General features: G+C 43.2%; 1 protein-coding gene and 1 pseudogene across 3 annotated transcripts in view; both read left to right on the top strand.

The window, feature by feature from the left end:
• The window catches only part of LOC105469666 (lysine demethylase 2A), a 154138-nt gene that overhangs the window by 93358 nt on the left and 34572 nt on the right, over positions 1 to 26208 (top strand). For all 3 annotated transcript variants that reach the window (XM_071074199.1, XM_011721003.2, XM_011721004.3), the window contains 5 exons: positions 7956 to 8134; positions 16381 to 16487; positions 16897 to 16990; positions 18712 to 18865; positions 20578 to 20693. In XM_071074199.1, the coding sequence (XP_070930300.1) occupies positions 7956 to 8134; positions 16381 to 16487; positions 16897 to 16990; positions 18712 to 18865; positions 20578 to 20693 (650 nt within the window). The remainder of the gene's footprint in view (positions 1 to 7955; positions 8135 to 16380; positions 16488 to 16896; positions 16991 to 18711; positions 18866 to 20577; positions 20694 to 26208) is intronic.
• On the top strand, positions 22489 to 22598 carry LOC112424612 (small nucleolar RNA U13; annotated as a pseudogene).

Raw genomic sequence — 26208 nt, 5'->3', positions numbered from 1 at the left:
CATCTTTGTAACAATGAAGTGCAAGGTAAAGCAGCAGCATATGCTGATGTAGAAGCTGCAGCAAGTTATCCAGGAGATCCAGCTAGGATCATTGATGAAGGAGGCTGCACTAAACAGCAGATTTTCCATGTAAATGAAACAGCCTTCTATTGGAAGAAGATGCCATCTAGGATTTTCGTAGCTAGAGAAAGGCAGTTGCTTCAAGGGGCAAGCTGACTCTCTTGTTAGGGGTTAATACAGCTGGTGATTTTAATTGGAAACCAAATTTACCATTCCAAAAAAGCTCATTTCCCATTCCAAAATCCTAGGGCCCTTAAGAATTATGTTAAATCTACTCTATTAATGGAACAACAAAGCCTAGATGACAGCACATCTGTTTTACAGCATGGTTTACTGAATATATTAAGCCCACTGTGGAGATCTGCTCAGGAAAAAAGGTTCCTTTCAAAATGTTACTGCTCATTGACAGTGTACCTCTTCACCCGAGAGCTCTGATGGGAATGTACAAAGAGATTAATGTTGTTTGTTGTTGTTGTTGTGTTTTTTTTTAAGACGGAGTCTCGCTCTGTCGCCTAGGCTGGAGTGCCGCAAGCTCTGCCTCCTGGGTTCACACCATTCTCCTGTCTCAGCCTCCTGAGAAGCTGGGACTACAGGCACCCACCACCACACCCGGCTAATTTATTTTGTATTTTTAGTAGAGATGGGGTTTCACCATATTAGCCAGGATGGTCACGATCTCCTGACTTCGTGATCCGCCCATCTCGGCCTCCCAAAGTGCTGGGATTACTGGTGCGAGCGACCGCGCCCAGCCTTTTTTTTTTTTTTTTTTTTTTTTTTAAGACAAGGTCTCACTCTGTTGCCCAAGCTGGAGTGCAGTGGTACAATCACGGCCTACTGCAGGCTCAGTGTCCCTGGGCTCAGGTGATCCTTCCACCTCAACCTTTAGCTGGGACTACAAGCACATGCCAACACACCCAGCTAATTTTTGTATGTTTTGGTAGAGACACAGTATAACATGTTACCCAGGCTGGTTTCAAACTCCTGGGCTCAAGAGATTTGCCTGCCTCAGCCTCCCAAAGTGCTGGGATTACGAGCATGAGCTACCATCCCTGCCTGAGATTAATATTGTTTTCATGCCAGATAACAGTATTCATTCTGTGGCCCATGGATCAAGGAGTAATTCCAACTTTAGTCTTACTATTTAAGAAATATATTTCATAAGGCTATAGCTGATATAGATAGTGATTCTGCTGATGGATCTGGACCAAATCAATTGAAAAACATCTGGAAAGGATTCACCACTGTAGATGCCATTAAGAACATTTGTGGCCAGGCATAGTGACTCATGTCTGTAATCCCAGCGTTTTGAAAGGCCCAGATGGGTGGATCCCTTGAGGCCAGGAGTTTGAGACCAGCCTGGGAAGCATAGTGAGACCATCTCACTAAGAGATTAGCCATGGCCCGGTGCAGTGACTCAGGCCTGTAATCCCAGCAGTTTGGGAGGCCGAGGCGGGCAGATCACAAGGTCAGGGGTTCAAGACCAGCATGACCAATATGGTGAAACCCAGTCTCTACTAGACATACAAAAATTAGCCAGGCATGGTGGCATGAGCCTGTAGTCCCAGCTACTTGGGAGGCTGAAGCAGGAGAATTGCCTCACCCTGGGAGGTGGAGGTTACAGTAAGCCAAGATCGCACCACTGCACTCCAGCCTGGGCAACAGAGTTAGACTCCATCTCAAAAAAAAAAAAAAAATCAGCCATGCTTGGTGGTGTACACCTGTAGTCCCAACTATTTGGGAGGTTGAGGTGGGAGGATCACTTGAGCCCAGGAATTTGAGGCTGCAATGAGCTCTGATCTTGCCACTCTGTTCCAGCCTGGGCATGAGAGTGAGACCCTGTCTCTAAAAAAAAAAATTAATTAAAATGAAAAAGAGCATTTGTGGTACATGGGAGGAGGTCAGAATGTCAACATTAACAGGAGTTTGGAAAAAGTTGATTCCCACCCTTATGGATGACTTTGAGCAGTTCAAGACTTCAGTGGAGGAAATAACTGCAAATGTGGTGAAAATAGTGAGAGAACTAGAATTAGAAATGGAGGGGAAGATGTGACTGAATTGCTGCAATCTATAATGGAACTTGAGCAGATGAGGAGTTGCTTCTTATGGATGAGCAAATAAGTTTGTTTTTTTAAGATGGAATCTACTCCTGGTGAAGATGCTGTAAACATTGTCAAAGTAACAACAAGATATTTAGGATATTACATAAAGTGAGTTTATAAAGCAGTAGGGTTTGAGAGGATTGACTCCAATTTTGAAAGAAGTTCTAACATGAGTAAAATGCTATCAGACAGCATTGCATGCTACAGAGAAGTCTGTTTGTGAAAGGAAGTATCAATCCATGTTGCAAACTTTATTGTTGTCTTATTTTAAGAAATTGTCGGCTGGGCGAGGTAGCTCACGCCTGTAATCCTAGCACTTTGGGAGGCTGAGGCAGGTGGATCACGAGGTCAGGAGATCAAGACCATCCTAGCTAACACAGTGAAACCCCCGTCTCTACTAAAAATACAGAAATAAATCTAGCTAGGTGTGGTGGCAGGAGCCTGTAGTCCCAGCTACTCAGGAGGCTGAGGCAGGAGAATGGCGTGAACCCAAGAGGCAGAACTTGCAGTGAGGTTAAATCGTGCCACTGCACTCCGGCCTGGGCAACAGAGCGAGACTCCGTCTCAAAAAACAAACAAAAAAGACATTATCAACCTGAGAAACATAGCAAGATCTTGTATCTGCAAAAAATTAAAAAATTAGCCAGGCACTGTGGCACATGCCTGTAGTCCCAGCTACTCAGGAGGCTAAGGTGGGAGGATCATCAGAGCCCAAGAATGTGGCTGCGGTGAGCTGTGATTGCGCCAGTGCACTCCAGCCTGGGCAACAGAGCAAGACCCTGTCCCCACCTCCAAAAAAAAGAAAAAAGGTTTACACTTCAGTGAAAGAAAAAGAAGTTGCTATATCCATCCCAACCTTCAGCAACCACCACCACCCTGATTAGTCAGCAGCCCTCAACATTGAGGCAAGTCTCTCCACAAGCAAATATTATGACTTACTGAAGGCTCAGATGATTGTTAGCATTTTTAGCAATAAAGTGTTTTTAAATAAAGGTATGTACCTTGTTTTTGTAGAGACAATGCTGTTGCACACTTAATAGCCTACAGTATAACATAAATATAACTTATGTGCACTGTGAAACCAAAAAGTTTGTATGACTTGCTTATTGGAACATTTGTTTTATTGCAATGATCTGGAACTGAACCCACAATATCTCCAAGATATGCCTATACTAAGTAGTCTAATAATAAAAGAATACCAGCCTGGGCAACATGGCGAAACCTTGTCTCTACCAAAAATACAAAAAATTAACTGGGTATGGTGGCGTACACTGTAGTCCCAGCTACTCAAGGAGGCTGGGGTGGGAGGATTGCTTGAGCCTGGGAGGCAGAGGTTGCATTGAGCCTAGATTGTGCCACTGCACTCCAGCCTGGGTGACAGAATGAGGCCCCATCTCAAAAGGAAAAAAGAATAAAACTTTGCTTTCCTCTACATTCTTTTTTTTTTTTTAAGACAAAGTTTTGCTCTGTCGCCCAGGCTGGAATGCAGTGGTGCGATCTTGGCTCACTGCAACCTCTGCCTCTCAAATTCAAGCGAATCTCCTGCCTCAGCCTCCTGAGTAGCTGGGACTATGGCCACACACCACCACGCCCAGCTAATTTTTGTATGTTTAGTAGAGATAAGGTTTCACTATGTTGGCCAGGCTGGTCTGAAACTCCTGACCTCAAGTGATCTGCCCAGCTCAGCCTCCCAAAGTGCTGGGATTATAGGCATGAGTCTCCGCACCTGCGCTCCCCTACATTCCTGAAGGAAAGCATTTACTTGTAATTTCTTAAATTATGGTTAAATACAAATAATATAAAGTTTACCGTCATAACCATTACATTTTTTTCTTTTTGTATAAAACATTTCATTGTCATGAACCCATTTTAAAGCATACTTGTGTAATCAAGTTTTTTCACAGTGTGCAACCATCACCACTATCTAGTTTTAGAATTTCATCACCCCAAACAAACTCCATACCATTGAGCAGTCATTCTCCGTTTTCTCCTCCACTTAACTCCTGGCAACAACAAATCTACTCTTTGTCTTGGTGAATTTGTCTAATCTATATATTTCATATAAATGGAGCTATATAATATGTAGCCTTTTGTGTAGACTTCTTTGATAGTGTGTTTTTTTTTTTGTTTTTTTTTGTTTTTTTTTGAGGTAAGAGTCTTGCTGTGTCACCCAGGTTGGAGTGCAGTGGCACGATCTCGGCTCACTGCAAGCTCCGCCTCCTGGGTTCATGCCATTCTCCTGCCTCAGTCTCCTGAGTAGCTGGGACTACAGGTGCCCACCACCACGCCCAGCTAACTTTTTGTATTTTTAGTAGAGATAGGGTTTCACTGTGGTAACCAGGATGGTCTTGATCTCCTGACCTCATGATCCACCCGCCTAGGCCTCCCAAAGTGCTGGGATTACAGGCGTGAGCCACCACTCCCAGCCGATACAGTGTGTTTTCTTGGTGTATCCATGTTGTAGCATGTATTAGTACTTCATTCCTTTTTATGGCCAAATATTTCCTAGTATGGATCGACCACATTTTATCCGTATCATGAGAAACATTTGTGTTATTTCCATCTTTTAGCTGTTTTGAATAGTGCTGCAGTGAATATTTATGTACAAGCTTTTGTTTGAACACTTTGTTTAATTCTTTTAGATATATGCCTAGGAGTAGAATTGCTGAGTCATATGGTCATTATGTGTTTAGTTTATTGAGGAACTGCCCACCCAATTTTCATAGCGGCTGCACCATCTTATATGCCCACCAGTAGATGTATGAGGGTTCCAATTTCTCTACATTTTTGCTAACACTCATTATTTTCCATTTTTAAAATTATTGCGATCCTAGTGGCTATGAAGTGGTATTTCTTGGCAGTTTTGATTTGACATTCACTTTTTCTTTTAAAATATGAAGGGTAGGTTCTGTCCATTGCCTTATATTATTAGTTATGTTTTGCTATTAATATATATATTCTGCCTTGTCTATTTCACACTGGCCATATTCTTCTCTTGGGTGTTATCTCTTTAACTAAACTATAAATTCCTTAGAGACAGGAAGTCAGGTTCTAATGCTACCTGATATATCCAGCCAGGCCACGTGTTTATTTGTCTTACAAGGCAGACTATATATATATATATATATATATATATATAAATTTTTTTTTTTTCCTACAGCCTCTACCTCCTGGGCTCAGATGATTCACACCTCAGCCTCCTGAGTAGCCGGGATTACAGGCACGCACCACCATCCCAGCTAATTTTTTGTATTTGTATTTGTATTTGTATTTTTTTTTGTTTGCGTGTGTATTTTAATTTTTTTGTGTTTTTAGTAGAGGCAGTGTTTTGCTGTGTTGCTCAGGCTGGTCTCAAACTCCTGGAGAGAAGCAGTCTGCCCACCTTGACCTCCCAGAGTGCTGGGATTATAGACGTGCGCCACTATGCCCGGCCAGGCATACAATATTGTCAGCTTTTTATTCTCTCCCTTCCCTGACCACCATTTTCTGAATATTTTAGCTTATGCCTTTACCTCTGCGTGGAATTGTCCCTGTTGAATCATCTCGTTAGAATTCTACTTATTCTTCCCCCTCTTTTCCTAAAGCATTTTCTGATCAGTCTAATAAAAATATGATACTTTCCTTTTGTTTTTACTGCTGCTTGAGCACCTACTTTGTGTTAAACATTTTACTTTATCGATTTTAAATCTTCACAATGGCCCACAAGGTGATACTCATTCTCCACAAGATATTCATGTTAGAGAAATTACATAACTTGTCTAAGTAGTATAGGAGCTGAGATTTAAACTTAGGTCTCAGCCAGGTGCAGTGGCTCACACGTGTAATCCCAGCATTTTGGAAGGCCAAGGTGGGCAGATCACCTGAGGTCAGGAGTTTCAGACCAGCCTGGCCAACATGGCAAAACCCTGACTTTACCAAAAACACAAAAATTAGGCAGGCATGGTGGCACACGGCCGTAGTCCCAGCTACTTGGGAGGCTGAGGCACAAGCATTGCTTGAACCTGGGAGGTGGAGGTGAGCCAAGATTTCGCACCACTGCACTCCAGCCTGGGTGACACAGTGAGACTGTTTCAAAATAAAAATAGAGAAATAAATAGGCCGGGTGCGGTGGCTCATGCCTGTAATCCTAGCACTTTAGGAGGCTAAGGCAGGCGAATTGCCTGAGCTCAGGAGTTTGAGACCAGCCTGGGCAACATGGTGAAACCCCGTCTCTACTAAAATACAAAAAGTTAGGTGGGGTGGCAGCGTGTGCCTGTAGTCCCAGCTACTCTGGAGGTTGAGGCAGGATAATTGCTTGAACCCAGGAGTTGGGAGTTTGCAGTGAGCCAAGAGCACACCACTGCACCCGAGCCTGAGCGACAGAGCAAGACTCCATCTCTAAAAAATAAATAAACAGGCCGGGCGCGGTGGCTCAAGCCTGTAATCCCAGCACTTTGGGAGGCCGAGACGGGCGGATCACAAGGTCAGGAGATCGAGACCATCCTGGCTAACCCGGTGAAACCCCGTCTCTACTAAAAAATACAAAAAACTAGCCGGGCGAGGTGGCGGGCGCCTGTAGTCCCAGCTACTGGGGAGGCTGAGGCAGGAGAATGGCGTGAACCCGGGAGGCGGAGCTTGCAGTGAGCTGAAATCCGGCCACTGCACTCCAGCCTGGGTGACAGAGCGAGACTCTGTCTCAAAAAAAAATAAAATAAAATAAATAAATAAATAAATAAATAAACAAACTTAGGTCTCTTTGGCTCCAAAGCTATTGTTTTCTCTCCACTACTATTTTCTGCTGACTCTTCTGGCCTTCTGCATTTTGTTGTAATTGTTATAGTCAACAAGAATCTGACACAGATCTTCGTGTCCGTCCTGGTGTCTTTATCATTCTATAAATATTTGTGGAATAAATGAAAAGGGGACTTTGTTCTTCATGAACTAGGATAATTATCTTCATGGGCTAGGATATTATCGACAGGTTTTGGAAATAGCCCTGTTTAACAAAAGAATATGAATTCAAAATCATATTACCCACTAAATTATGGATCCTTTATTCAAATTATGAGATAGATTAGGTCAATCTACATCAAATCAGTATAGCTCAGTAAGTAAGAGCTTGACTCTAGAGTGAGCTTGCCCAGGTTCTTTTCCTGGTTTGTTCTATAAGTTACCTAACATCTGCTTTCTCGTGTACGAAGTGAAGATTAGTATTTAGTATTTAGCGTTTAGAATTGTTAGGATTAGGCCAGGCACAGTGGCTCACACCTGTAATCCCAGCACTTTGGGAGGCTAAGGCAGGTGGATCACGAGGTCAGGAAATCGAGACCATCCTGACTAACACGGTGAAACCCCGTCTCTACTAAAAATACAAAAAAATTAGCTGGGCGTGGTGGCGGGCGCCTGTAGTCCCAGCTACTCAGGAGGCTGAGGCAGGAGAATGGCGTGAACCCAGGAGGCAGAGCTTGTAGTGAGCCAAGATTGCGCCACTGCACTCCAGCCTGGGCCACAGAGCGAGACTCCGTCTCAAAAAAAAAAAAGGAATTGTTAGGATTAAATTAGACCTTAGATAAAAGATTCAACAACAGACTGTATGGTAAACATGCATTAGGGAATAATTATTATTATTAACATTACCCATTGTCTTTCCCATTCTGTGTGATTTGATTATGATTATGTTGAATGAGAACTTTTTCCTTGTCTATTACTGAAAATAAGAAAGGATAGTATTTTTCCTTCTCCTTTTTAAAAATATTCTTACTGTATTTAAGGATATTAGTGGCTTCATAGAGATGATCAATGCATCTTTTATGGCAGGGAGTCGTCGCATGGTGGATGTCATGGATGTGAACACACAGAAAGGCATTGAAATGACCATGGCTCAGTGGACACGCTACTATGAGACCCCAGAGGAGGAGCGAGAAAAACTCTATAATGTCATCAGCCTAGAGTTTAGCCACACCAGGCTGGAGAACATGGTGCAGAGGCCCTCCACGGTTAGTGTAATCATTTTCTTCATATTGTCATTGTCACCAAAAGGGTTGTTTTCGTCTGGGTGTTGGTAACTGATGCTTGTAATCCCAGCACTTTGGGAGGTCAAGGCAGGCAGATCGCTTGAGCTGAGGAGTTTGAGACCAGCCAGGGCAACATGGTGAAACCATATCGCTACAAAAAGTACCCCCCCAAAAAAAAAAAAAGCTGGGTGTGATGGCACATGCCTGTAGTTCCAGCTACTCAGGCTGAGGTGGGAGGATCACCTGAGCCCAGGAGGTTGAGGCTGCAGTGACGGGTGATTGCGCCACTGCATTCCAGCCTGGGTGACAGAACAAGACCCTGTCTCAAAAAATTAAAATAAAATGAGTTGTTTTTCTACTGTGAAAATTTATAACTTTTTGCACATACCAAGATTAAGCTGAAGGAAAATAAGACTATTTGACAAGAATAACTTGTATTTTTATAAAGATATATTGATACTGTATTTTGATAAGAATAACTGCATTTTCTGAAATCACTTAAAGTTTTGTGGGGGGGGTGAATTTTTAAATTTATTATAATCAAAAAAAAATTTTTTTTTTTAGAGACAGGGTCTCACAATTTTGTCCAGGCTGACCTTGAACTCCTGGGCTCAAGCAATCCTCCCACCTTGGCCTCCCAAAGTGCTGGGATTACAGGCGTGAGCCACCATGCCTGGGCGTGAAATCACTTAATTTTATATAGGGCAGGATTATTCTGATTTGTTTCACCTGTAACTTAATGTAGGCCCATTGACCTTTGGACGTAACGGAGAGGAGTATTAAAATTCACCCTTGGAGCCAGGCGCTCATGCTTGGAATCCCAGCACTTTGGGAGGCCGAGGTGGGTGGATAGCCAGAGGTCAGGAGTTTGAGACCAGCCTGGCCAACATGGCGAAACTCCGTCTCTACTAAAAATACACAAATTAGCCAGGCATGGTTGCATGCGCCTGTAATTTGAGCTACTTGGGAGACTGAGGCAGGAGAAGCGCTTGAACCCGGGAGGCGGAGGTTGCAGTGAGCTGAGATCATGCCACTGCACTCCAGCCTGGGTGACAGAGTGAGACCTTGTCTCAAAAAATAAAAAAAAATAAAAATTCACTCTTGACCAGGCATAGTGGCTCAACTTGTAATCCCAACACTTTGAGAGGCTAAGACAGAGGATTGCTTGAGGCCAGTAGTTCAAGACCAGCCTGGGGAATGTCATGAGACCCTGAAAAATAAAAATTAACATTTTTATTATTTATTTATTTATTTATTATTTTGAGATAGAGTCTCACTTTGTTGCCCAGGATATAGAGTGCAGTGGCGCGATCTTGGCTCACTGCAACCTCCGCCTCCCTGATTCAAGCAATTCTCCTGCCTCAGCCTCCTGAGTAGCTGAGACTATAGGCCACCATGCACTGCTAATTTTTGTATTTTTTTGGTAGAGACAGGGTTTCATCATGTTGGCCAGGCTGGTCTTGAACTCCTGACCTCAAGTGATCAACCTGCCTCGGTCTCCCAAAGTGCTGGGATTACAGGCATGAGCCACCACACCCAGCCGAAAGGAACTATTTTTATATTAGTAATCATTGCTTGTTTGGTCATGTGGAAGTACAGGAAGACAGGTGGTTAGAATTTAGCCTTCTTGTTAGCCTAATGTGATTTACTAAATAGGAATTTAATGACAGGGATGTAAGAATTCCAGTAACATTTATTTGTAATTTTGTTTCCTTAATATTTCTAGAATTTTATTTTATTATCATTATTATTTTTTCTTTTTTTTTTTTTTTTTTGTGACAGAGTCTCACTCTATTGCCCAGGCTGGAGTGCAGTGGCGTGATCTTGGCTCACTGCAAGCTCCGCCTCCCGAGTTCTCGCCATTCTCCTGCCTCAGCCTCCTGAGTAGCTGGGACTACAGGTGCCCGCCACCTCGCCCGGCTAATTTTTTGTATTTTTAGTAGAAACAGGGTTTCGCCATGTTAGCCAGGATGGTCTTGATCTCCTGACCTTGTGATCCGCCCGCCTCAGCCTCCCAAAGTGCTGGGATTACAGGCGTGAGCCACCGCGCCCGGCCTTATTATTATTTTTGAAACAGGTTCTCGCTCTGTTGCCCAGGCTTGAGTGCAGTGGCATGAACTCGGCTCACTGCAGCCTCCGCTTCCCAGGTTCAAGCAATTCTTCCACCTCAGCCTCTCAAATAGCAGCGATTACAGGAGCACACCACCACACCCAGCTAATTTTTGTATTTTTAGTAGAGACGGGGTTTCACCGTGTTGGCCAGGCTTGTCTTGAACTCCTGACCTTAGGTGATCCACCTGCCTCAGCCTCTCACAGTGTTGGAATTACAGGTGTGAGCCACTGTACCCAGCCAATTTCCAGAATTTTAATTTAAAAATAACAGGATTGGCCACGTTCGTTGGCTCATGCCTATAATTCCAGCACTTTGGGAGGCTGAGGCGGGAGAATCCCTTGAGCCTAGGAGTTCAAGACCAGCCTGGATAACATAGCAAGACTCTACAAAAAGTTTGAAGACTTAGCCAGGGATGGTGGCATGCACCTGTAGTCCTGGTTACTCAAGAGACCGAGGTGGGAAGATTGCTTGAGCCTGGGAGGTTGAGGCAGCAGTGAGCTGTGATCACACCATTTCACTCTAGCCTAGCCAACATTGCAAGACTCTGTCTCAAAAAAATAATAAAATTATTAAAAAAATATATAAATAGAAGCCAGGCATGGTGGCTCATGCCTGTAATCCTAGCACTTTGGGGGGCTGAGGCAAACAGCTTGCTTGAGCTCAGGGGTTGATACCAGCCTGGGCAACATGGTGAAACCCTATCTCTACAGAAAAATTAGCCGGGCATGATGGCATCCCCCATGTAGTCCCAGCTACTCAGGGGGTTGAGGCAGGAGGATTGCTTGAGCCTAGGAATTTGAGACCAGTCTGAGCAACATAATGAAACCCTGTCTCTACTTTTGTGGGGGGGAAAAAAAAAGCTAAGCAGCAACAACAAAAATAGCATAATTGTAGCTATAAATGTAGAACTTGACCTGGTCAATACTTTACCATTATTAAGATTGTGAGGCCGGGCGCGGTGGTTCAAACCTGTAATCTCAGCACTTTGGGAGGCCGAGACGGGCGGATCACAAGGTCAAGAGATTGAGACCATCCCGGCTAACACGGTGAAACCCCATCTCTCCTTAAAAAATACAAAAAAAAACTCACTGGGCGAGTTATCGGGTGCCTGTAGTCCCAGCTACTTGGGAGGCTGAGGCAGGAGGAGAATGGCGTAAACCCGGGAGGTGGAACTTGCAGTGAGCTGAGATCTGGCCACTGCACTCCAGCCTGGGTGACAGAGCGAGACTCAGTCTCAAAAAAAAAAAAAAAAAAAATAGATTGTGAAATGTCTCACTATTCCACATGAAGCCTTTTTTGTGGCATCCTGAATTTATATACTCTGTCCCTAGTTTTTTTTTTTTTTTTTTTTTTTTTTGAGACGGAGTCTCGCTCTGTAGCCCAGGCTGGAGTGCAGTGGCCGGATCTCAGCTCACTGCAAGCTCCGCCTCCCGGGTTCACGCCATTCTCCGGCCTCAGCCTCCCTAGTAGCTGGGACTACAGGCGCCCGCCACCTCGCCCGGCTAGTTTTTTGTATTTCTTAGTAGAGACGGGGTTTCACCGTGTTATCCAGGATGGTCTCGATCTCCTGACCTCGTGATCCGCCCGTCTCGGCCTCCCAAAGTGCTGGGATTACAGGCTTGAGCCACCGCGCCCGGCCTGTCCCTAGTTTTAATGATAAAAATGTGACATCAACCTATGAGAGGGCTCGGAAATAGAAAATTATTAAGAGAGCAGAGGCCACACTACCATTATCTTACAGGGATCTAAAACATGATTAGAAAATTTGAACGAGCTATTACCAAGCTCACATTCTAAAAGCAGGTAAGCTTTTTGTGACCTTGCTATGTAAGTAATAATGTTTTATTGGTAGAATAAAAGAGAAGACTTCATGTGGAATTGTCACACTTTTCAAAATCTTAATAATGGAAAAGTATTGACCAGGTCAAGTTTTACTTTTCTTTTTTTTTTTTTTTTTTTTTTGAGACGGAGTCTCGCTCTGTCGCCCAGGCTGGAGTGCAGTGGCGCGATCTCCACTCACTGCAAGCTCCTCCTCCCGGCTTCACGCCATTCTCCTGCCTCAGCCTCCCGTGTAGCTAGGACTACAGGCGCCCGCCACCACGCCCGGCTAATTTTTTGTATTTTTAGTAAAGACGGGGTTTCACCGTGTTAGCCAGGATGGTCTCGATCTCCTGACCTCGTGGTCCGCCCGTCTCGGCCTCCCAAAGTGCTGGGATTACAGGCGTGAGCCACCATGCCCGGCTAAGTTTTACATTTATAGCTAGAGGCCTGGCACGGTTGCTCACACCTCTCATCCCAGCACTTTGGGAGGCCAAGGTTGGTGGATCACTTGAGCCCAAGAGTTCGAGACCACTTGGGAAACTGAGGCACAAGAATCGCTTGAACCCGGGAGGCAGAAGTTGCAGTGAGCTGAGATGGTGCCACTGCACTCCAGCCTGTGCAACAGAATGAGACCCTGTCTCAAAACAAACAAAAAAATATTTATAGCTACAATCATGTTATTTTTGTTGTTGCTGTTTCTATTGGTAGAATTCTTATTCCCCCCATAGTATATCCCTTCATTTATCTAGGTCTTTTCCAGTATATTTTACTAGTGCTTTTTTAAAAACCAGCTTTATTGAGGTAAAATTGATGTTCAGTAAAGTGGACCCCCATTTTTAAATTTTTTTTTATTTTTTATTTTTGAGACGGAGTCTCACTCTGTCGCCCAGGCTGGAGTGCAGTGGCACGATCTCGGCTCACTGCAACCTCCGCCTCCTGGGTTCACACCATTCTCCTGCCTCAGCCTCCCGAGGAGCTAGGATTACAGGCGCCCGCCACCACGCCCGGCTTATTTTTTGTATTTTTTTTTAGTAGAGACGGGGTTTCACTGTGTTAGCCATGATGGTCTCGATCTCCTGACCTCGTGATCCACCTGCCTCGGCCTCCCAAAGTGCTGGGATTACAGGCGTGAGCCCGGCCGGACCCCCATTTTAAGTGTGCATTTCAATGAGTTTTGACAGACATATTTATTGATGTGAGTAACCACCACAATCAAAATACAGAAAATAAGCCAGGTGCAGTAGCTGACGCCTACAATCCCAGCACTCTGGGTGGGCAGATCACTTGAAGTCAGGAGTTCAAGACCAGCCTGGCCAACATGGTGAAACCCTGCCTCTACTAAAAATACAAAAATTAGCTGGGTATGGTGGTGGGCGCCTGTGATCCCAGCTACCTGGGAGGTTGAGGTGGGAGAATCGCTTGAAATCAGGAGGCAGAGGTCACAGTGAGCCATGATCACGCCACGGCACTCCAGCCTGGGTGACAGAGCAAGACCCTGTCTCAAAAAATAAATAAATAAATGGTGGGGCGCGGTGGCTCAAGCCTGTAATCCCAGCACTTTGGGAGGCCGAGACGGGTGGATCACAAGGTCAGGAGATCAAGACCATCCTGGCTAACATGGTGAAACCCCGTCTCTACTAAAAAATACAAAACACTAGCCGGGCGAGGTGGTGGGCGCCTGTAGTCCCAGCTACTCGGGAGGCTGAGGCAGGAGAATGGCGTGAACCCAGGAGGCGGAGCTTGCAGTGAGCTGAGATCGCGCCACTGCACTCCAGCCCGGGCGACAGAACGAGACTCCGCCTCAAAAAAAAAGAAATTCTTCTTTCTGTGAATGAATGTATGGTAAAAAAAAAAAAAAAAAATACTCTTACATTCTGAACCCTTCCTCTCCCCATTTAGACATGGGAGCTTACAGTGTATTAAGCAAGTACTTTATTCATTATTCTGTTAAAGGCATTCCCACAGACAACACACAGAGATGGGAGATGGTGGCTACTACATTAAGTAACTAATGACCCACGGAAAAAATAAAAGCATCCAGGGCTTATTCAATGTTCTGGGACCAGTGGATGCTTGGTTAAAATTGTTGGCTCCGTGAGCATGGAGCAGCAGGTTAACCTTAACAGTTGCACCTCGTCTTGTTTCTTCCATGTCAGTGGTGATGCTTTCTAAATACTCTCCCACAATTAACATCTGGGTATCCTCTAGACAACTGCTTCATATCATGTACAACTGTATGCATTTGTCTCGATTTGCATTATAAGGGAAGTAAGTGACCAGATACATAGATGTTACAAAGCTTACCAGATACATGTTTTTTGTAACCATATTAGTGTAAAATGTTGCAATTCGTATTGCTTTCACTTCTCTTTTTTTTTTTTTCAGCCAATATTATTTAAAAGATTCCTGACTGGGCCTGGTGGCTCATGCCTGTAATCCCAGCACTTTGGGGGGCCATGGCTGGTGAATCACCTGAGGTCAGAAGTTCGAGACCAGCCTGGCCAAGATGGTGGAACCCCGTCTCTACCAAAAAATACAAAAATTAGTTAGGTGCAGTGGCAGGCATCTGTAATCCCAGCTACTCGGGAGGCTGAGGCAACAGAATTGCTTGAACCTGGGAGGCGGAGGTTGCAGTGAGCTGAGATCGCACCACAGTACTCCAGCCTGGGTGACAGAGCAAGACTTTGTCTCAAAAAAAAAAAAGATTTCTGTACTCTCACATTATTTCAAAATGGTAAAAGTGTTTACATTTAATCCTTACAACATATCTTTGAAGTAATTATCTTAGTTTTGTGTGTGTATGGTTTTGGGTTTTTTATTGAGACAGTCTTGCTCTGGTTGCCCAAGCTGGAGTACAGTGGTGATTGTAGCTTACTGCAGCCTCAAATTCCTGGGTTTAAGCAAACGTCCCATCTTAGCCTCACAAGTAGCTAGGACTATAGGTACATGCCACCATACCTGGCTATTTTTTAATTTTATTTATTTAATTTATTTTTTTGAGATGGAGTTTCGCTCTTGTTGCCCAGGCTGGAGTGCAGTGGCACGATCTCGGCTCACCAGAACCTCAGCCTCCCAGGTTCAAGCGATTCTCCTGCCTCAGCCTCCCGAGTAGCTGGGATTATAGGCATGCGCCACCATGCCCAGCTAAGTTTTTTTTTTTTTTTTTTTTTTTTTTTTTTTTTTTTTTAGACGGAATCTCGCTCTGTTGCCCAAGCTGGAGTGCAGTGGCGCAATCTCTGCTCACTGCAAGCTCCGCCTCCTGGGTAGACGCCATTCTCCTGCCGCAGCCTCCCGAGTAGCTGGGACTACAGGCACTTGCCACCATGCCTGGCTAATTTTTTGTATTTTCAGTAGAGACACATTTCACCATGTTAGCCAGATGGTCTCGATCTCCTGACCTCGTGATCCACCGCCTTGGCCTCCCAAAGTGCTGGAATTACAGGCGTGAGCCACCGCGCCCAGCCTAATTTTGTATTGTTAGTAGAGACAGGGTTTCTCCGTGTTGGTCAGGCTGGTCTTGAACTCCCAACCTTGGGTGATCCGCCTGCCTCGGCCTCCCAAAGTGTTGGGGATTACAGGCGTGAACCACTGCAACTGACTTGTGTTTTATTGTGAAGAGCTGGGTTCTCACTGTGTTGCCCAGGTTGGTCTTGAACTCCTGGGTTTAAGTGATCTTCCCACCTTGGCCTTCCAAAGCTCTGGGATTTCAAGCGTGAGCCATTGTGCCTGGTCTGTCTTAGTTTTATAGATGAGTTCCAGGGCCTTATATAGTCTTGAAAAGACATGACAGACCTGGAGCCTCTTATTCCTAAGCTGGTAGTTTCTGTAGCACATTGTCAGTACAAGGCTACAAATCCATACTGGATTTTTTTTTTTAAGCCTAACTTTTGGCATCTTAATTGTTCTAACAATGGTATATATTTTGCTGAGTTTATAGATACCTTCCAGACAATACCTTTTATTGGATTAAAAATAAAACAAATTATATGAGTATTGACATAGAAGAGAGTTCATAGTTATACACTATTGCATCAATAATGATTCTATTTTGACTAGTTCTGTCTTTACTATTATCATTTGATGGAATTATGATCTTTATTCTCATATAACAATTATTTCTAGGATGGCTGCCTAGTAATCCTAAGATTCGCCAACAGATTGTTTTAATTTACTTACAATTAAATTATAGTTTTTTGTTGTGTATTTTAAGAAATTCTGCTTTTCTTGACTTTAAAATTATCTTTGACCCCAACCTTTCCCTTGGAGCCCAAGTGTTTCCTCCTTCTATTTAAAGGTGGATTTCATTGACTGGGTAGACAACATGTGGCCAAGGCACTTGAAGGAAAGCCAGACTGAATCAACAAATGCCATCTTGGAGATGCAGTACCCTAAAGTGCAGAAGTAAGTGAAGCGCCCTGCATCTTCCTCCGCATGCTGTGGGAGACCAAAGTAATAGCAAGGATTTGCTTCTCTCTTAAAAGCTTTGCTCTGTATCCTAAATGATTAAAAAGATGAATTATTTAAAGATTAGACTTCACAGTTGCACAAGGAAGAGTGTATATGAGCATACCATAGCACACAACCACATGGTTAAAGGAAAAAAAAAACTTAACATTTTAGTCAATAGGGTAGAAAAAAACCCACCTTTTTCTGATAATGTGATGACTTGAAAATGCATTGCTTTTTCTCCTTCTGGAACTTGATTAGGTGGAAGATAAAGGGAGTATACAAGAGAAGAGTATGGCATTTTGGTGGGGCAGATGTACTTTCTTCCATCGGTACACTAATGCTGCTGCTTTTTTTGGGTCAGGTACTGTCTAATGAGTGTTCGAGGCTGCTATACTGACTTCCATGTGGACTTTGGTGGTACCTCTGTTTGGTATCACATCCATCAAGGGGGAAAGGTATGGTCATAGTTGTGATAGGGGTTGGAATCTGAAGTTGGTTATGACTTTGCTTCAGTTCATGTATGCTTAATATACCCTGGAAATGAATCTGTTAGGGAATTGTCCCCATTCATATCTGGAAAGAATTATAGATTAAGTTCACCTTCTTGGCTAGTGTTCGGTAGAAATTAGTATTCATCTAGTTCACTATCATTATACCATTGGCACAGCACTTAGTAAATCTCAAGAGTCCTGTTTCTAGATTCCTGAATCAGAGTTCTCCAAATAAATAGTGGAAGGGAACACAAATTTTGGATAGATTCACTGTGAAGTCAGCAAATTAAGATCTAAACGAACTTTCCCTCTGTGTAGCCGTTGGTCTGAAATGTGGCCAAAGGAAGCCTTTAAGTTCTTTTTGAGGATGTAAATAGGTTATGAAGGATTATCTTTATTCATTCAGTTATATTCCAGTTTGTGAAAATGCTTCTGAATGCTATATGAGAATGGAAATCTAGAATTAATACCCGAGGTTTATAGGATTACACTGTTGTTACTCTTTTTTGTCTTACTTGCAGTGAATGCATTTGTAAGAGAAAAGTAGAACTAGAATGAGAACAGATAATGCCTTATTTAAAACATGAGGTCTTGGCTGGGCACGGTGGCTCACGCTTGTAATTCCAGCACTTTGGGAGGCTAAGGCGGGCGGATCACCTGAGGTCAGGAGCTCGAGACCAGCCTGACCAACATGGAGAAAGCGCGTCTCTACTAAAAATACAAAATGAGCCAGGCGTGGTGGTGCATGCCTGTAATCCCAGCTATTTGGGAGGCTGAGGCAGGAGAATCACTTGAATCCGGGAGGTGGAGGTTGTGGTGAGCTGAGATCGTGCCATTGCACTCTAGCCTGGGCAACAAGAGAGAAACTCTGTCTCAAAAAAAAAAAAAAAAGAAACAAACAACAACAACAAAAACATGAGGTCTTTTCCGGGCACAGTGGCTCACACCTGTAATCTAGCACTTTGGGAGGCCAAGGTGGGCGGATCATAAGGTCAGGAGATTGAAAACATCTTGGCCAACATGGTGAAACCCCATCTCTACTAAAAATACAAAAGTTAGCTGGACGTTGTGGTGCATGCCTGTAGTCCCAGCAACTCTGGAGGCTGAGGCAGGAGAATCCTTTGAACCCAGAAGGCAGAGGTTGCAGTGAGCCAAGATCATGCCACTGCACTCTAGCCTGGACTACAAGAGTGAAGCTCCATCTAAAAAAAAAAGTCTTAAGCAGAACAACTGTCTCCAAATCCAAAAGTCATTTTGTTTACTTTAGATCTCTTTAAGCCCTGTTGATCTTAGTTACTATCTTGGACAAAACAACCTGAGCCAGTCTCTTGAAGATACTGTGCCTAATTAACTGTGCTACTTAGGACTCTGGAGGCCAGACAGTCAGAGGTGTTTAAGGGACTGTCTAGGTAATGAGATGAATGTCCCTCTTCTCTCTTAGTCCTGGATGGGTTCCCTAGTCAACCCCCAGGGAAGCCTTAATGCTGTTGGATCAAGTGGAGGATAAGAAAGATCTACTGCTTTGGACCTTCTAAGGTTTACCAAGTAGTCAAGTTCTATAGGCTGGGAAAATTGCTTGCCTTTCTTCTACCTGGTGGTCTTAATTTTGTACCTGTTTGTCAGTTGAGGGAGACGACTGGGTCATGTCAATGGCTGTTAACAGACTAAAGTTTTTTAACTCACAGGTCTTCTGGCTCATCCCCCCTACAGCCCACAACCTGGAGCTGTACGAGAATTGGCTGCTGTCAGGGAAACAGGGAGACATCTTTCTGGGTGACCGGGTATCAGATTGTCAGCGCATTGAGCTCAAGCAGGGCTATACCTTCGTCATTCCCTCAGGTAAGCAAAATGGGAACAGTGGGTTATTTAGCCACTTTTTTTCTTAATGTAAAAGAAATTGATGGATAACCACCAAGGATAGTTACGATGCTGGGGTCTGCAGAAAACAACAGTGTTTCTTCCTGTCATGATGGAGTAGATGCTGAGGTTTTGTTTTTTTTCTTTTCAGTTTGAAAAGGCAGTGGCTTTCCAATAAAGTATGTTAAGAATTGCCAGCAGAGGCTTTTCAGATATACATGTTTGGGCTCTGCATTAGCCCTAGTAATTTAGAATCTCTATAGATAGGACCTGTTCTGCAGGTGATACACAATCTATGTTGAAGAGCTGCCTAATATTCTAGGGAATGACTGTGAAGGCTAGAGTGCTCAAGTCAGGGATGTTTTTGATCAAGTCATTAAATCAAAGTAAGTGCTTATAAAGATCACAGATTTTGGAGTCACAGACCTCTATTAGGATTCTGACTATGCATTTACCTGCTAGATACTACGCTTAGAGCAAATAATTAAATCTGTGTCTCATTTTGTTATAAGGAATATAAATGAGAACACATGTAAACCAAGCTTATCCAGCCTACAGGCCACAGGCCTCATGCAGCCCAGGATGGCTTTGACTGTGGTCTAACGCAAATTCATAAACTTTCTTTTTTTTTTTTTTTTTTTTGAGACGGAGTCTCGCTGTCACCCAGGCTGGAGTGCAGTGGCCGGATCTCAGCTCACTGCAAGCTCCGCCTCCCGGGTTCACGCCATTCTCCGGCCTCAGCCTCCCGAGTAGCTGGGACTACAGGCGCCCGCCACCTTGCCCGGCTACTTTTTTTTTTGTATTTCTTAATAGAGACGGGGTTTCACCGTGTTAGCCAGGATAGTCTCGATCTCCTGACCTCGTGATCCGCCCGTCTCGGCCTCCCAAAGTGCTGGGATTACAGGCTTGAGCCACCGCGCCCGGCCATAAACTTTCTTAAAACATGAGATTTTTTTTTTTTTTGCAATTTTTTTCAAGGTCGTCAGCTGTCATTAGTATTAGTATATTTTATTTTATTTATTTACTTATTTTGAGATGGAGTCTCGCTCTGTAGGCCCAGGCTGGAGTACAATAGCGCAGTCTCAGCTCACTGCAACCTCTGCCTCCCAGGTCCCAGTTCAAGCAATTCTCCTGCCTCAGCCTCCCAAGTAGCTGGGATTACAGGAGTGCCCCACCATGCCCAGCTAATTTTTGAGTTTTTACTAGAGATGGGGTTTCACCATGTTGGCCAGGCTGGTCTTGAACTCCTCACCTCATGATCCACCCGCCTCAGCCTCCCAGATTGCTGGAATTATAAGCGTGAGCCACCGCGTCTGGCCATGTTAGCATATTTTATGTGTTGCCCAAGCAATTCTTCTCCCAGTGTGGCCCAGGGAAGCCAACAGATTGGACAGCCCTGAATTGTAAACTGTCTTGTACAGAGCCTGGTTTATAGTTGGTGCTCCAGTAAATGTTTATTGTGTGCTAAGCATTTGATGTGCATTTTCTCATTTAATGCTCATGAGCAACCATAAGAAGTATTATTTATCCTGGTTTTATACAGGAAATTGAGGCTTTGAGAGATTAACTTGACAAACCACTGAGAAGCAGAATCAGAGTGAAGAGTGTGATCTAGGGGTCTTATACTAGTTCTCTGAGAGAGACTTACTGTAATGTGTATTTTCAGCCACTGCCCTCTGTTCCCTTTCTTCTAGGCTGGATTCATGCTGTGTATACTCCTACAGACACGTTAGTGTTCGGGGGCAATTTTTTGCATAGCTTCAACATCCCTATGCAGTTAAAAATATACAACATTGAAGATCGGACACGGGTAAGTAATCTTATATAACAGTTGGATGTGAAGAGGTTTACTCCAGTTAAGATAGATGTTACAAGAGATTCATTCATGGTTTGTCAAAACTTCCATTTTTCTTTCAGTTAAAATGCAGGGTTGACATTTTGGGAACATACAAAATTTTAAATTTAATGTATTTTTTTTTAAAGGCAGAATCTTGTTCTGTTTTCCCGGCTAGAGTGCAGTGGTGTGATCACGGATGATTGCAGCCTCAACCTCCCAGGCTCAAGCATCCTTCTGCCTCAGCCTCCCAAGTAGCTGGGACTACGGGCGCACACCACAGCTGACTAATTTTTTATTTTTTTCATAGAGACTTGGTCTTGCTGCGTTTCCCAGGCTAGTCTAGAACTCCTGGTTCAAGCAGTCCTCCAGCCTCAACCTCCCAAAGTGCTGGGATTACAGGTGTGAGCCACTGCGACTGGCCAAATAAAAATTTTAACACAATTTACATACTCAATTTTGGGGACTCCAATTCTGTGAGGTTTTTGGTATCTTGGATTTTTCTTTCCTTTTTTTTTTTTTTTTTTTTTTCCTTAATTTTTTAGCCAACACCATTGTGAATGGGAGAAAAGTAACATTTTTTTCTTTTAATTTTTGGGACAGAGTCTCACTCTGTTGCCCATACTGGTGTGCAATGGCACAGTCATGGCTCACTGCAGCCTCAACCTCCCCGGGCTCAATTGATCCTCCCACCTCAGCCTCCCAGGTAGCTGGGACTACAGGCACACGCCACCACACCCAACTAATTTTTTTTGTATTTTTTGGAGATGGGTTTTTGGCTATGTTGCCCAGGCTTGTCTGGAACTCTTGGGCTCAAGTGATCTGCCCGCTTTGGCCTCCTAAAGTGCTGGGATTACAGGTGTGAGCTACTGCATCCAGCAGTATCTTGGATTTTTATAAGGCCAGACATGGACCTCTGGTAATCTCTTGAGCCATGTGTTTCATTTTTATGCTCACAGAATAATTTGGTATAATGGAGCTTAACTCAAGTTTTAGAACTTTAAATTCATGTATCTTTTTCTACACTGATGACTATACTCAAAGCATCTTACTTTAATTATATAAATGTATATACTATTTTTTCAACTGGGGTTTTAAGAGAGAATTAAGCCCAAAATAAAATAATTTGTATATCTTATTTTCTCAGTTTTTCCCTAGGATGATACACAGCTGATACCATTCTAGAGGCATAGAAAAAAGTTAATTTATTATATACAATGGATACCTCAAGGCAAGAGTTGACAAACTTTTTCTGCAAAGGACCAGATAGTAAATATTTTAGGCTTCATAGGTCATAAAGTATCTGTTGTGACTGTTTAACCCTACCTTGTAGCATGAAATACTTAAACAAATGAGTATGGCTCAAATAACACAACATTTTATTCATAGACACTGAAAGTTGAATTTCACATAACTTTAACATGTCACAGAATACTCAAGTTTTTTTTCAACCATTAAAAAATGTAGGCCGGGCGCGGTGGCTCAAGCCTGTAATCCCAGCACTTTGGGAGGCCGAGGCGGGCGGATCACAAGGTCAGGAGATCGAGACCACAGTGAAACCCCGTCTCTACTAAAAACACAAAAAATTAGCCGGGCGCGGTGGCGGGCGCCTGTAGTCCCAGCTACTCAGGAGGCTGAGGCAGGAGAATGGCGGGAACCCGGGAGGCGGAGCTTGCAGTGAGCCGAGATCGCACCACTACACTTCAGCCTGGGCAACAGCGTGAGACTCCGTCTCAAAAAAAAAAAAAAATATATATATATATAAAAAGCGATCCTTTTATAGTTCATGATCATGATGATTAGGTGTTCGTGCACGTACGTGAAAGGTGCCACCCTTGAACCTTGTTACTATTAACACGTCAGCACATTACCTGTCTGACCCGGAGAAAAAAAAAAAGATAAAAAACACTCTTAGTTCACAGGAATCATAAAAAGAGGCAGCAGGCCAAATCCACTAAGTGTTGTTTGCTGGCTAGCCTCCATCGTAGAGAATGAGGGCTTATGAGGGCTTATGGTTTAGCAGAATTCTAATTGGTAAGGGCTGAATCATATATGAAAGTATAGATGATACTGGGATTAAACAGCAATTAGAATATTTGGGGGTTGCGATGTTTGTTAAGTTACTCTCAAGTAGCTTAGCAGAATACTAAGCTAGTATGAAGATCAGCAAACGTGGGGAAATGTTAACAGTTGGAGAATTGCAGAGAAGAACGTAGAAGTATTATGGTACTGCTCTTGGAACCTTTTGGTAGAATTAAAAGTATTAAAAATTTAAAAATAGTAATTAATGAAGAATACACAACTCTTATGAGGAATGGTTACTGACCTATGTACTGCAATAATAGTAAACCATTATAGTGCCTGTTTTGCAAAATTTATTTTGGTGTAGGAGCTACTTATCACTATATACACCATTGGTATTATTGTTGGAGTTACAGGAATTGCCCTACTAGTAGAATTAAGATAGGAAGCCAGTGCTTCTTCAAGACATTTTATAAAAGTACATTTCTGTTTATTTGTTAAGAGTAACAAAAGTACAGGTCAGGCACAGGGGCTCATGCCTGTAATCCCAACCCTTTGGGAGCCCAAAGTGGGAGGAGTACGTGAAGCAAGGAGTTTGAGACTATCCTGGGCAACAAAGCTGGGTGTGGTGGCACATGCCTGTAATCCTAGCTACTGGAGAGGCTGAGGTGAGAGGATTGCTTGAACCTAGGAGTTCCAGGTTGCAGCGAGCTATGATGGTGCCATTGTACTCCAGCCTGGGTGGAAGAGTGAGACACAGTCTGTTAATTAAAAAAAAAAAAAAAAAAAAAAAAAGTCTATTCTAAAGCAGGTAAGTATTCTAAAATAGGGAAAATGTTTCAAAAAAGAAAAAATGTATAATTCCATATTAAAATACTCCCATTTAACTCTCTGTCATTCTTAGAGGTAATTATGTACCCATTTTAAGATTCAGTCTGAAAATTAGTTTTTAGAGTGCGTTCACTTTTTGTGGCCAAAGATGACTCTCATATCTGGGGCTTAACTGGTTCAGTTTCAGGGAAGAAAAGGAAAATATATATTCAGTAACATAAAGTGAGCACCTTATCCCTGCATGAAGAGTTTTCTGCATAAAGAGAAGAAAAATAAGAGAAAAAATTTTTTAAAAGGCCGGGCACAGTAGCTCACACCTGTAATCCAGGCACTTTGGGAGGCCGAGGCGGGCGGATCACCTGAGGTCGGAAAGTTGAGACCAGCCTGACCAACATGAAGAAACCCTGTCTCTACTGAAAATACAAAATTAGCCAGGCATGGTGGCACATGCCTGTAATCCCAGCTACTTGGGAGGCTGAGGCAGGAGAATTGTTTGAACCCAGGAGGCAGAGGTTGCAGTGAGCCGAGATTGCACCATTGCACTCCAGCCTGGGCAATAAGAGCGAAACTCTGTCTCAAAAAATAAACAAACAAACAAATAAATAAATAAATAAATAAATGGAAAAAAGAGTCCTACAAACTCTTAACTGGGAAAAACTCATCTTGATTTATCTGATTCCTAAACTTTATCAAAAATTTCAGTGTCTAATCAATTGTTTTTCTATTTTTTCTAAGAATGGCTTATTTAATTTCAAATAAAATCTTTCTGTAGTCCCATAAAATTTCATTGTGTTTCGTATATTTGTACACACAGCATTTTTTTATTGCTTTCCATACCAACTTTTTATGTGAAAATGTCAACCTGGCATTCATTTGATATGTTACTAATCTCTATAAAGTTATAAAAATCTCTATAAAAAGTTAAGAGAATGTATAGGGAATGCTTTACCAAAGAAATACAAAGCATGTTGCAAACAAGACAATGTTCTGGTCACTTTTGCCATACCAATGTAGAAATTTACTATTACTTAAGTGTTGGTAATTATTCTAATAGTGCTTAAAGGCTCAATAATTTTATAATGGGGAGTTTTAAAAATTCTTTCCAAAAAATGCCAACCGAGTCTTAGAAATTGATATGCAGCATAAGTAAAATGTAATGGGGTCAGGTTGGGTATGTGGTATCTCTTGGCTTTAATTAATACAGTCTTACAAAGTTACAAGCAAAAACTCAAAATTTTAATGCCTGTATTTCATATTTTCTTCCTTTTTTCTTTCTTTTTTATTTATTTATTTATTTATTTTTGACACAGGGTCTCACTGTGTCGCCCAGGCTGGAGTGCAGTGGCATGATCTCAGCTCATTGCAGCCTCAACCTCCTAGGCTCAAGTGATCCTCCTGCCTCAACCTCCTAAGTAGCTGGGACCACAGACACACACCACCACACCTGGCTAATTTTTTTATTTTTATTTTTTTGTGGAGATGAGGTTTTACTAAGCTGCCCAGGCTGGTCTCAAACTCCTGAGTTCAAGCAATCCTCCGGCCTCAGGCCCCCAAAGTCTTGGGACCATGGGCGTGAGCCACTATGCCCAGACTCTTCTTTTTTTAAAACTGTCATTATTACTCAGCTTTCAGCTGATTTCCAGAGGGCTTCAGAATTTGGAGTTGTCCTGAACTCCTAATAAAAACCCTTCGGCCGGGCGCGGTGGCTCAAGCCTGTAATCCTAGCACTTTGGGAGGCCGAGACGGGCGGATCACGAGGTCAGGAGATCGAGACCATCCTGGCTAACACGGTGAAACCCCGTCTCTACTAAAAATACAAGAAAATTAGCCGGGCGAGGTGGCAGGCGCCTGTAGTCCCAGCTACTCGGGAGGCTGAGGCAGGAGAATGGCGTGAACCCGGGGGGGCGGAGCTTGCAGTGAGCCGAGATCGCGCCACTGCACTCCAGCCTGGGGCACAGAGCAAGACTCCGTCTCCAAAAAAAAAAAAAAAAAAACCCTTCCAGAAAATGTTGCTACACTTAAAAGGCTAATGGAGAGGCATAGTGTATTATATCTAATTTTGAGGGACCAAGTACCTATTGGTTGTCTCTCTCCTCTGTCTCCCTTAGTCAGAAATAAATTAATTTTACTTTTGTGTAAGAGAGTCATTCTTTTAGTTGTTGAAGTTTTAGCCACATAAGAACCCAGAATCAGGGTCTGGCTACTATGCATTAGAAAACTGATTGGGTCTGACATGAAAAGTACATCTCTCCTGCCTTGCCATGGGGAGAGTGATCTCCTTAGTCCCCACTGATGCCCTGTGGCCTGGTGACAGTTTTTGAAAAGGGACTCCTATCTAATTCTCCATGATTCAGGAAGACTACCTGATATAGAGTTTGAAAAGGGGTAGGTGAAGTCATTCCTACAATATGGGAGGAGATGGGAACATTCTCAGGAGCTGCATATTCAAAACAATCTTAAAAGTATCATTTGGCTTATCCTTTTGAAATATGACCTCTCTAAAAGAAAGCTGTATGTCCAGGCACGGTGGTTCATGCCTGTAATCCCAAGTACTTTTTGGGAGTTTGAAGTGAAGGATCACTTAATCCCAGGAGTTTGAGACCAGCCTGGACAACATAGTGAGACCCTATCCCTACCA

This window comes from Macaca nemestrina, chromosome 12, assembly GCF_043159975.1.
Source record: "Macaca nemestrina isolate mMacNem1 chromosome 12, mMacNem.hap1, whole genome shotgun sequence".
NCBI classification, from domain to species: Eukaryota; Metazoa; Chordata; class Mammalia; order Primates; family Cercopithecidae; genus Macaca; species Macaca nemestrina.
Note: the sequence above shows the minus strand (reverse complement) of the source record. Positions and strands in the feature narration are given on the sequence as shown.